This window comes from Hippocampus comes, unplaced genomic scaffold (genome assembly GCF_001891065.2).
Source record: "Hippocampus comes isolate QL1 unplaced genomic scaffold, H_comes_QL1_v1.1 scaffold66, whole genome shotgun sequence".
NCBI classification, from domain to species: domain Eukaryota; kingdom Metazoa; phylum Chordata; class Actinopteri; order Syngnathiformes; family Syngnathidae; genus Hippocampus; species Hippocampus comes.
Window position 1 is genome coordinate 16077 of NW_017805003.1, and position 11068 is coordinate 27144.

At 39.3% G+C, this 11068-nt stretch overlaps 1 protein-coding gene and 2 long non-coding RNA genes across 3 annotated transcripts in view; 2 read left to right on the forward strand and 1 right to left on the reverse strand.

Annotated features, from left to right (window-relative positions):
- Window positions 1-865: 865 nt before the first annotated feature.
- cldn7b (claudin 7b) lies at window positions 866-4212 on the reverse strand. The gene is made up of 4 exons (XM_019858893.1): window positions 3725-4212; window positions 2096-2260; window positions 1929-2013; window positions 866-1776 (listed from the first exon to the last, which is right to left on the reverse strand). Exons 1-4 carry the CDS (start codon window positions 3945-3947, stop codon window positions 1623-1625), a joined length of 627 nt encoding a protein of 208 aa, XP_019714452.1. The 5' UTR covers window positions 3948-4212; the 3' UTR covers window positions 866-1622.
- Window positions 4213-6247: 2035 nt separating this feature from the next.
- Window positions 6248-11068, forward strand: part of LOC109508961 (uncharacterized) — a 34673-nt gene continuing 29852 nt past the window's right edge. The window contains exon 1 of the long non-coding RNA XR_002166827.1: window positions 6248-6492. This is a non-coding gene — a long non-coding RNA (uncharacterized LOC109508961). The remainder of the gene's footprint in view (window positions 6493-11068) is intronic.
- On the forward strand, window positions 6756-8233 carry LOC109508968 (uncharacterized). The gene is made up of 2 exons (XR_002166829.1): window positions 6756-6909; window positions 7045-8233. It is a non-coding gene; the product is annotated as an uncharacterized LOC109508968 (long non-coding RNA).

Below are 11068 nucleotides of genomic sequence, written 5' to 3' on the forward strand. Positions count from 1 at the left end.
ACTAAATGGAAAAGCAAATCAGCGTTGAGTCGTTTCTTATAATCCCAATACACAAAACGACAAATTCAGCATGTGATCGTTGAGTCGAATGAGCTAAAAATGTTCCACGATAGTGACCCTCTTTTTAGACTTGAAACACGCTGTCAACTGGCTATATTTTACCGAGGCATATTTCGTCCAGTTTATACGCAGTCGAACGGATAGCTGTCGTAAATTTTTTGTACCACGAGGTGGCAGTAAAATCAAATCTATCGACCGTTGCTCTTGATGTGATGCAGTCAGAAGGCTGCCTCTTAACTGGAAACTGCTAGACGGAAAATGAGTAAGAATAAATTAAAACATTTATACTACAGATGCTACCAATTCAACATTTCTTAAGATAAATGATTCACTAATAATTGCAGTCCAAAGGTCATACACATCCCCATGGGATGTTTTGTTCTTCCATTTGTGCACAATTATACATAACCTACTCGACATATATCCTCCTGCCCTTTTTTCCTCATCCTGTCTAAAATTTTGTTTTTGTTGATTTGGTCCACACTAATTCCTGAGTCATGATGGTTGAGTTTCATACCACAAACTTTTTCCTGGTTGTGCACGTTTCATCTGTTAAAGTTGTGGTGATCAAATAGTTATTCCCTTCCTTATTCTGAAACAGATTTTCAATGTTTTATGGTTGATTAATGGTGAAATGCTGTTGCAGTTCTGCAAAACTAACTAAATATCCCAGTACCTGTATTACAATATTTAATTTTACACACAGCTTGTATCAGTTCTGTGAAAAAGATATGAGGCACGTGTGTTGTGGCTGTTTTCATGCTTTGGCTGCTGGCTTTGTCAAGTAACAGTGAAGAGACAATTGTTTTTGTTATTTCCACTTTATGTACAACACAAACTTTAATAAAAAAGGCATTTTAAAAAAAAAAGGAGTGCAACATCCATACCTAAAAACAGGAATACAAGTGAAAAGCCATGAACATACACAGTAATTATCTCACTAAACAGCAACACTGATGTGCTGTTGTGACTGAGCAAATAAGATTGGCAAACTTGCTGAAAGAAATCAACATTGGAAATTAATAACTTCACTCTGGCACTTGATTAAAGTCGTCAACCGTGGTCGTAAATCATTGTTCTTGTTCATATAAATAAAAAGCCCAAACAAAGGAAATTCGTAATCTTACTTCTCAGGTGCCAGATGATTGACTTGTAAGCAGCCTGGCAGTTGTGAAACGTTTTGAATCTTTGCTGCTCGATGTGTCCTCATTACTCTCTTTAACGCCTACATTATAAAGCACTGGTCCAAGTACACAGCGTAACATGGCATCTAGTTTTAAGCATGCCGAATGGGATAGAGGGTTTTGGACTTCATGTAAAAATTGTGTGCCCAAGATTAAGATTATCCAAATCTAAGATTTGAGTGCATAAATTCATACAGTAAATGTTGATGTGGTCTCTTGAGTCGTTAACAACTTTAACACACTTTTAAAAATGTTACAGTAACATTTAAACATTGCCCTGAAGTTTTGAAAATACGGATGTCTTTTTGACTAGTTCCGAGATTAATTATGCTGCTTGTAAAGGGTTCCTAAAGTCATTATCTTTCATTCTCATCTTGCTCAAACATACTCCTTGGTGCTGCTAGGAGGTCTGGAGATGGGGTACTTTGGTGTAGATTTGCCTCTTGGGCAAGAAGCTGCCAGCATGCCACCCCCAATAACAACCAAGAAGGCTCCAGCCCAGGCAATGAAGATGGCCGACCCGAACTCATACCTTCAAAAAGAACACAAACTAGTCATGAAGGGGAAGCAGAGTATGTGACCCCTCCCCCACACACTTCTCTCAATCAGATTATCACATGATTAGATTTTAAACATGAACTGAGGAAACCAAATTACAATTATCCTGAATTGGCATGTACTCACTTGGTGTTGACTGGAGTGAAAGGGTTGTAGAAGGCTTGGATGATATCGTGAGCATACCAAGAGCAGGCAATAATGGCGCACAAAGCTGTGGGTAACCAAAGAATGTAGTCAACAAGGTTTTGTATATGTGTGTGTACATGCATGTGGCTGTGCGTATAACCCCTTACCTCCAATCAGTAAGATAATGCCGCCTGTCATGGCAATGCGAGACTTGCGTGTTTTATCATCTCCGCCACAGTTGGTGCACTTCATCCCCATGCAGGCTGCGCCCAGGCCGGCCACCGTTACGATAATGCTCACAATCATGAGTGCGCGTGTTGCCTGGAGGGCACCTGAGTGAAAAGGACACGATTGTTTTAGGGGTTAAGAGTATCCAGTGATACACACAATGCCTGTTGCCCAAAAAAAAAAAAAAACATGCAGGCTGCGCCCAGGCCGGCCACCGTTACGATAATGCTCACAATCATGAGTGCGCGTGTTGCCTGGAGGGCACCTGAGTGAAAAGGACACGATTGTTTTAGGTGTTAAGAGTATCCAGTGATATACACAATGCCTGTTGCCCAAAAAAAAAAGAAAAAAAACAGTCAAATTCAAAGCCCCTGTGATGACCTTTCATAATTTGTGGATTTGATTTTTTTTTGTTCCAGCTGCAGGAAAAGGTATTCAAGCAAACAAATGGACTTCAGTTGCTTGCTCCCGCCAACCCATATTGGAGTGGGGGCGGGGGAGGGTGGACCTCAGGTGTGCATGAGCAACTCAAACAGGTCTGACCAGGTTTCAGGTTGCATCATGGAGGACACTCTGAATTTCACATACTGGCTACAGGTTAACATTTTAGGCTTGTGACCTCTGTACACAAAGAGCCTCTCTGTGCATTCAGGCATGCGGTGTTTCTGCATTTAGTTCCTTGAGTTGGTATTTTTGAACATCATTATTGACTCGCCACTTGATTTCTGAGCCGAACTTTACTCGACCAATGTTTATCAAAGGTGGGTGCACATATTTGTAAAGATTGTGAAAATGTCGCAAACTAAGGTGAACAGGCCCTGCAACGGTACAATGACGAGCAATAAAATAACTGACCCATTTAGCCCCCGTTTTTAAAACACCGTCAGACAGATAACAACCATAAAACGCAGTTAACGGGGCCAATTTCAATGCACTTTGTTTCACATTGTACATGCATGCATGGCCACTTCCTTGAACTGACTGCTACAGCAAAGTGAGGCCACCAGTCTTTTTTTCCAACCAGATGACTCGGAACCATTTTAAAACAGCATGCATGCGAGTGATTTCGAGCGTGCGTGCGGTAGTGAATAGAGGGTTTAGAAATACGGTTCAAGACAACAAGCTGTACAAATATTGAACATTCAAATCTCCTCTGCTTTGTCATGGACCCCGTACAGTACACCAATTCGTATTAGTGAGGGGAATTAGTCTTTTTTTCTTTTTAAACGACGTTCTTATTCTTTCGTCGGGGAGCAGAGTCAATAAGTGACTAAACCGGTTAGGACGAGCAACAGGAACCAGAGTGCAGTTTACAGTGGTAAAAACAGGGGGCAGGTATAACGGTGGCTTAAGGACTCGGTCGGTGACTTCCCCATTACAGGTGTGGTTCATTTGCTTTTGTTCCGGTTCCTCGTATGGTCACATTTAAGTCAAATTAGCTGGCTTATAAAATCAGTTTCGCCAAGACAATAAATGTCTCATCGAATGGAAGAGTATTTTATTTTAAAACAGTGTATTAAGTATGAATACCAGCGGAATAACACTCAGTAATGAGTTGTATGACTTACTGTTGAGCTGGAGGATGGAGTCGTAGACTTTGCATTGGATCTGGCCTGTGCTTTGGAAGGCACAAGACATCCAAAGGCCTTCGTACATAGCCACTGCTGTGATGATGTTATCCCCGACATAGGCCGACATCTTCCACTGGGGCAGAATTGTGCCCACTACCAAGCCAATTAAGCCCAGAAGCGACAGGACGAATCCCAACATCTGCAAACCGGAGTTGGCCATTTTCTCTTCTTGCTCTTCGACGACGACCTGACTTCAAAAATGGGGGAGGCGACGTCCACCTGTTCAAAATCTCACACCTCGTCTAACTCGAAAGGTAAAAGAATAAAAAATAGTAATCCTGTCTTATTTTAAATTATGTAAAAACAATTTGTTCCAGTTATTCTTAAAAAGTGTTAATAAAATGTTTCCAATGGCGGTATTGATTTGGCCGACGATGTCACCTTGAGCACCTGTTGCTTTGCCGCACCTTTAATGGGGAGGGGACAACGGGAGCGAGCTTTTAGGCAGTTTCTGTTGCCGGTGGGCGGGTACGCGCACGCCTTCAGTTTCATGACGTAAGTATTTCCGGGAAAATCTTGCCACACCACAAACGCGATACTGCAGTGCAGGCCGAGGTTCGGGGCGGGGAATTTCTTTCAGGTGTTTTAATATTTATATTTAAAACAAACAAAAAATGAAACAAACACTTTTTTTTAGGAATCACCTTGGTATTTTTTATTCATTATTTTCACTTTCGCCCTGTATGATCACCAATCTGGTTGAAGTCTGTGTTAACAATGTCAATCAAAAAAAATACCAACTTGTGTTCTAAATATTGCCTTTTTTTCTTGTTTTCCCCAAATATTAAAAAATGACTTGGGCATCTTTGATATGTGGATGACGATATTTAAGGTAATAATCATTTATTTAAGTGGGGACCTAATTTGACATCTTCATGTGAAAGACCACCTTTCTGTCATTTACTTTGTATTTCCTCAGCAAACTTGTGTCATTCAATTTGTATTTATTTCAAAGTTAAACACAACACAGGCAAAAAGGCATTGGAATTTTGGCCTCTTCTGTCTACATTGATACTGACGACTAGACTTTTCCCACTCGCTCTCTGAGTCACACTTCAGAGGCGGGCTAAAATTTTGTTTGTCAACTGTCACAACTATGATGACGAACAGAATTACTTAGAGAGAAAAAAACTGAAACCATTACAAAGCGGATGATTCAGACTGTTTACTATTTCAAGGGTTGTGACTTTTCTAGGTCTAGTCTGGGTGCTGCTGCTATTCTGATTACTGTAGTGGCAATTAACACTATTAAGATTAATGTGTGCTGAATATTTAATTTTTCATGAAGTGATTCACCCTCTTTGACATATAATTTGAACATCAAAGCATTTCCTAGCACAAACGTCCCAAAATAATGACGTGAATTAGCTTAAGTATCAAAGAAAATTCTGCTAATACTGGGCAAAGGTTTTGTAATTAAGATTCCCTCATCTGCCAATGACTCATCACCTGAATGAATCTTTGTAGCAGAGGTTATATCTGGATCTGAACTGGAGCAAAAGGGTCTTAAGTACAGTGGCAAGTAAGTGTTGGACTTATAAATACAACAAAACACTGACCAAGTTAAATCTGAGTCTCAAACAGAAAGCTCAGCATAAGTAAAAAATTTAAATGTATCATAGTGCCCAAAAAACTTTTTATTCTTCCTCGCATCTGTTGAAAATTTGTGAATTTGAGAGCTATATTTGGCCAAACTCTTTAATCCTTATGAATAGCCGTATTCTGTCTGAGCTCAGACGGCTTTGCTTTACACACTTTAACTGAGAATTATATCTTGTCTTGCTACTGTAGAACTACACAAATGTTCAGATTTGAGGTGCTCTGTCTTGAGGGATCAGAGTCGTAAAGAGAAAGTGGTTTTTATTATTATTATAATTTTTTCTAATTATATATATATTTTTTAATTCAACTCTGACTTAGTTAGGGACATCTGAAAGGGGAATGTGTTTTGAAAGCCAGTGTCAATGTGGAACCCATGCACAGTAATCTACCGGATCGGATGCTGCTCAGCTTGATCATGAATATGAGTTGTAAGTTAATTAGTCTAATCCGTGCTACATGAGCTATCCATTTAGCATGGTAATCATTCTGACATTTTACTGCCTAATCGACTGCTGGGCTGTGAACTGGTTGTAATTGCATCTATTCATCCATCTGATACATTCTGGGTTAATCCTGGCTCTTTAAAAAGACAGTTGACTTGGCTACAGATAGATATTTTGAAAGCAGAGGTTTGATTTTATGTTTCCACTTTCAACACGCCAATGCTGTACTGTTGAATTTGATATTTCCACTTTCAACACGCCAATGCTGTACTGTTGAAGAAATACGAAATCTACAACTGAGACTTTTGTGACACACGATATGGAGTTGTTTTGGAAAATAAGGCAGATGATTTTGAACTTTGGCCTCATGGTGAAGTGGTGGTTGGCAATTTAACACATTTGCCACACAGTCACGTCCAAATCTTGGCTCAGGCCCTCCTGTCATGTGGACTTGAACTTGCGTGCATTGTAGGTTGGTTATCCATCGATCTATCCATCCATCCATCATCCATCCATCCTCTGTACGGCTTGTTCATCAGGGTTGTGGGTTTGCTCAAGTTTGAACCAGTAGAGCATTGTTTTTTCTGCCACCTTGTGGAAGTTGATGCACATTGCAGTCATGGAGTCCACAAGATGGCTGACGTCTCTGCTTAAGTTCAGGTAGGCTGCATAAACTTTAGTTTGAATTGACTGTTTATTATTGCGACAGCGCTTCTGCAATTTACTCTCAAATGCACGATTTGCACATCGTTTGGTAACATGAATATGTTACGCATGGTACGACACGAAAACGTTCATGCCAAGCGGAAAGACAAGATTGCATGTTTAGTGTGTGCCTGTGTGATTTGTGATTTGTGCTTGTGTGTGTGTGTGTGTGTGTGTGTGTGTGTGTGTGTGTGTGTGTGTGTGTGTGTGTGTGCGTGTGTTTGTGGTGTGGGGGCAGGGTGTGGTGTTAATGACAAAAAAACTAACAGCACTGCTTACAACAATACAAATATATTATGTTTTATTGAATATTTTTCCAGAATAGCAGATCTCCTCTCAATTCAGGAATAGGAGTTGTAGAAATATGCACAGGTGTGATGGAACATCAGGTTACTGGAGAGGGTAAATCGAGGGCTTGTGTCTGTTGATACTGAGAGGGAGGCATCCCCAGAGTTGTTAAACCAAAAAAAAAAAAAAAAGGAATAGGAGTTGTAGAAATATGCACAGGTGTGATGGAACATCAGGTTACTGGAGAGGGTAAATCGAGGGCTTGTGTCTGTTGATACTGAGAGGGAAGCATCCCCAGAGTTGTTAAACCAAAAAAAAAAACCAAAACAAAAAATCATTCATCATTTTAGACATTTAGTAATTATTATTGCAGATCAGAGATTGCCATACATAGCAAATCCATTGCAGTTCAGTCCCTTGTTGAATTTTTCATGTCCTTGATTTCAAACTGGTAAAAAGTTCCATTGCATATTGCTGGTTTTCATTCCTATGGAATAGTAAAAAAAAAAAAAGCCAGTTTTTGTTAATTTGGCTCTTTTGGAGTCCACTGCGTGTCTAAATCCATAGGTGCCTGCAGATCCAGACCATCTCTCTTTGGCCACTCAGTCCCAATGCCCATGTTCCTTTATGGCTTTAAATCAGCTCTTCTTTTTCTGAAAACGTCAGTTTTTTGTTGTTGTTGTTTTTTTTAATTTCTGGAAGACAGGAAGACTGACTTGAGAGTCAGACACCCAGAGTTCGGGATAGGGTGGGGGGGCTTGAGAGAGAGAGAGAGAGAGAGAGAGAGAGAGAGAGAAAGAGAGAGAGTTTAAGTCGTTTGAGGGAACTTTTTGGAAGACGTGCGTGACCAGAACTGTGAGCCCACAAAGGTCATAGTTCTTTTTTGACAGAGCACATGTGAGCTTTGGTCGTTTTTTCCACTCTCTGTGTTTTCACTTGAGTACATCTTTCACAAACCAAACACATAACTTAGTCACATAGTAGAATTCTGCTGGGATGAAGGTCACACAAGGGAGGCGGGCTCATCTTTAAAAAGATGCAGCAGTGCTAACAAAAGCCAAAAACAGACCCAAAAGAGATCATATTTGAAGAGGGAGAACCGCTCTGCTTTGTTTGAGGACTTTGCATTGGAAATTAAACACAACTAATCAAAAACGGACAACACGCATTGAGAGCTATAAACAGAATTAAATGGACTTGACATATAGTACACCATTCATATGTATAATCGACATAGCATACGTTACGTATGATAGAACTCTGACACAGTCACATTTTTATAATAAAGCACACGGCTAAATAGCTTATAAAGACCACAGAATCTCTCCATTTGTTGTCAGAATGACTCTATTGAAATAAAATTTGCAAAACTGCAAGTGTGAGATCAAGGGCGGCAAAGCATTTTTTTAAATAAAGATGGTTCATTGCAAATTAAGAAGCCCTGGGAAAATGATGAAGAGTTGTTACTATCAACAGTCATAATCCGTGTTCATATTCTGCTTTCCCACCGCAGTGAATAGAATTCGCGACTCATCCTTACCATTTGCATAAATTTGGGAAAACAAAACATCTTTGTGGAACCTTGAACTAATAATCACTCAAAATAAATCAACCTCCTTCTCAAACAGAATGATCATTTTGTCACCTGGTTGATGAATTGAATTTATACCTCAGTCAGTCGTTCTAAAGTTTCCAGTTTGCATGTAATGCATATGTAAAAGTTACTCTTAAACATACTGATTGTCACATGCAAGTAAATAGCCTTTGTGTTGTCAGTGACAAATTATTCCGTGGGGGTGTAAAAGAGAAATTATTTTGGAGTACTGTATTGCAAATAATATGCTGAAAAGGCTATCATAACCAATCAAGCATAAATCAATTTAAAATGAAATGCAAATGTTATTTTCAAATTTAATAAGTCTCGAGTTCTTCCCACTCCCCTTTGAGGATGGACAATTTTGTGAGGTGCACTTGGGCTAATTTTGCTTGTTTGTTGCCCTTGGTATTATTTTCATTTATACTTTTGTTGTTTTGGTTTTTCTTCATGTTCAAATAATCATTCATCCATTCACATTTGATCCAAGATTCCGAAATTACATCATAGCGCGGTTTTGAACACCAACTGAAGTGGTGGCTTTGGAAACAAATAACAATTTCCAATAGAGGGAGCTAGTTGTACACAGATGTTTCCCTAATCTGATGTCCATGTTTTCAACATGCATGTGTTGCAAACAAAAAGAACATGCAGATACTGCACTGTTGGTGCTGATATCCTGCCTGCTTTTGCAATGAACTGAGGCAAAAGAGACATTTTGTGTTTTGGAGGGTAATAGTGCGACAGCGATGTGACTCAAACACCTTCTTGTTGTGAGTTTTTTTGTTTTGTTTTTTGTTTTTATATTTGTTTTATAAAGCGCTGTGTTACAGCTGCGGCTGTTGCGAAAGCACTATATTAATATAGATGTATTGTATTGTATCTTGGAATGGACTTAATTTCTGCTGCGATTTTTTTTTTTTTTAAATGCTGTGATTAGTGACAGCAATCCAGGTCCCCGATGAAAATCTTATTTCCTTATTGAAATCATTGAACGCGGTTTATGCAGTGATTTGCATTGACCACTGCAGTTGAAAAGTCCATCAACTCAATAGTTCCTCACAACTACTCGGACAAGCAGTTTCATATTCTTTGTTGTCCGTAAGCCTCGTGAGTTTGTGGGTTGTTGTCTTTTGGGATAGTCGGTTAATGTTTTAATGTTTCAAGCAATGTCCAGGCCTTGCATAGTCAATTCCTCTAAAAAGGAATCCGAGTGGGCGGGGCTTTATTTGAAGAATTTTGCCTCAATTTATATGTAATTCCTAAAAGAGAATCTGTCTGGCCATGCTTTTTTTTTCTAAACCAGAGGATACAGGTCAGCAGGAGAGGAGTGTCTTGATAATTGCTCTGCAGAAACAAGAAAGTGTGTTTTCCACACAGCTGGCCTCTGAGTTGTTTGTGAACCAATGGATTTTGCTGTCTCTGCCAGACCTTCAAGTAATTTTTGCAGCCATCACAAGTCTCTTGTTTGTGTTTCATCGAGTCTATCGATCATTGTTTCCCATGCCCTTTGTTTCGCTCCTCCGCTCTGTCTTGCCCTGCCCAATTCTTAATCAACGGCGCGCGTGCACACACTTTACAAACACGTGTTTAAGCGTTTTTTTCCTGAATTGCTCCACATTCTTACAACTTACTGTTTTCTTTTCTTTTTTTACATTTTTACTTCCAAACAAAGTCATTCTTTACTTAACATTCAAAAACTGCCTTTTTTTTTTAAACATTCTTTTTTTCCTGTCTGTCTACATGTTGTATTGCTGTCTTGACAACTTGCGTGGGCATTCTTCAGCATTAGGGGCTTCTTTCAGTGCTTTATAAAGAGGGTAAGGGTATGAATGTCTGATATTTTGAAATAGAAAGTCATAAATTTTGCCATCTTCGTTCGGATGACAGCTAAATAAACCTATTCCATACTCCCTACTCTCACCTTGAAATCATACAGTACTTAAAATTATTGCTACGCGGGGACTGAGGAGGGATCATTTGCGTTTTCCTTTTGTATTCCGCACCGATGACAAAGCACACGTTTGGGGACACAAATTGCCCTTGAAACTCACAAAAAAAAAACAAAAAAAAACAGAGGACTTCATTTAAAATATGCAATTCATTCCATCCATAGCCTTCGTGTCATAAATAACTCACTGTGCCAAGCGTGCTCCATTATCATATCAACATGCCTCATCCGTCTCTGGCAAACGTTTTGCATATTTTACGGTAGAAATTCGATATCAGGATTCCTCAAGAATCTAAGTGGCCTTTCGTTGTCAACAGCGTACGTTGTGCATCTACTGTATGGATGCATTTATATGTATTTTTTTCCGTCCTGTTCTTTACAGTCTAGCATTCAATTCCAGACTGTGTACATAACAATTGTTAAGGCCTCCAAGTGACTTTCTGTTAAAAGATTATCGGCCCTAATTGCAACAAAATCTAGGAGACCATTGCACAAAAACAATGTCAAGGTTTGCCATCGCCCAATCTGGAAATGTGTTGAATATATATTACAATGCATTCAAACATCTATTGCCACAGAGAGTCACAGGAGTCTATTGTCATTATTTCCAAGAGGAAACTCAAATTAGCTTAAAAAAAAATAAAAAAAATGTGGCGCACTGCTTTTTGTATAAAACCCAACTGAATTTTTGTTAGGAC

Bases quoted from the DNA above. Each gene is read 5' to 3' on its own strand.
- cldn7b (XM_019858893.1), bottom strand. From the start codon at position 3,947: ATGGCCAACTCCGGTTTGCAGATGTTGGGATTCGTCCTGTCGCTTCTG. The intron at 2,261-3,724 runs GTAAGTCATACA...CTTTTCACTCAG, and splicing joins CTCCATCCTCCAGCTCAACA to GTGCCCTCCAGGCAACACGC. The intron at 2,014-2,095 runs GTAAGGGGTTAT...GGTTACCCACAG, and splicing joins CATTATCTTACTGATTGGAG to CTTTGTGCGCCATTATTGCC.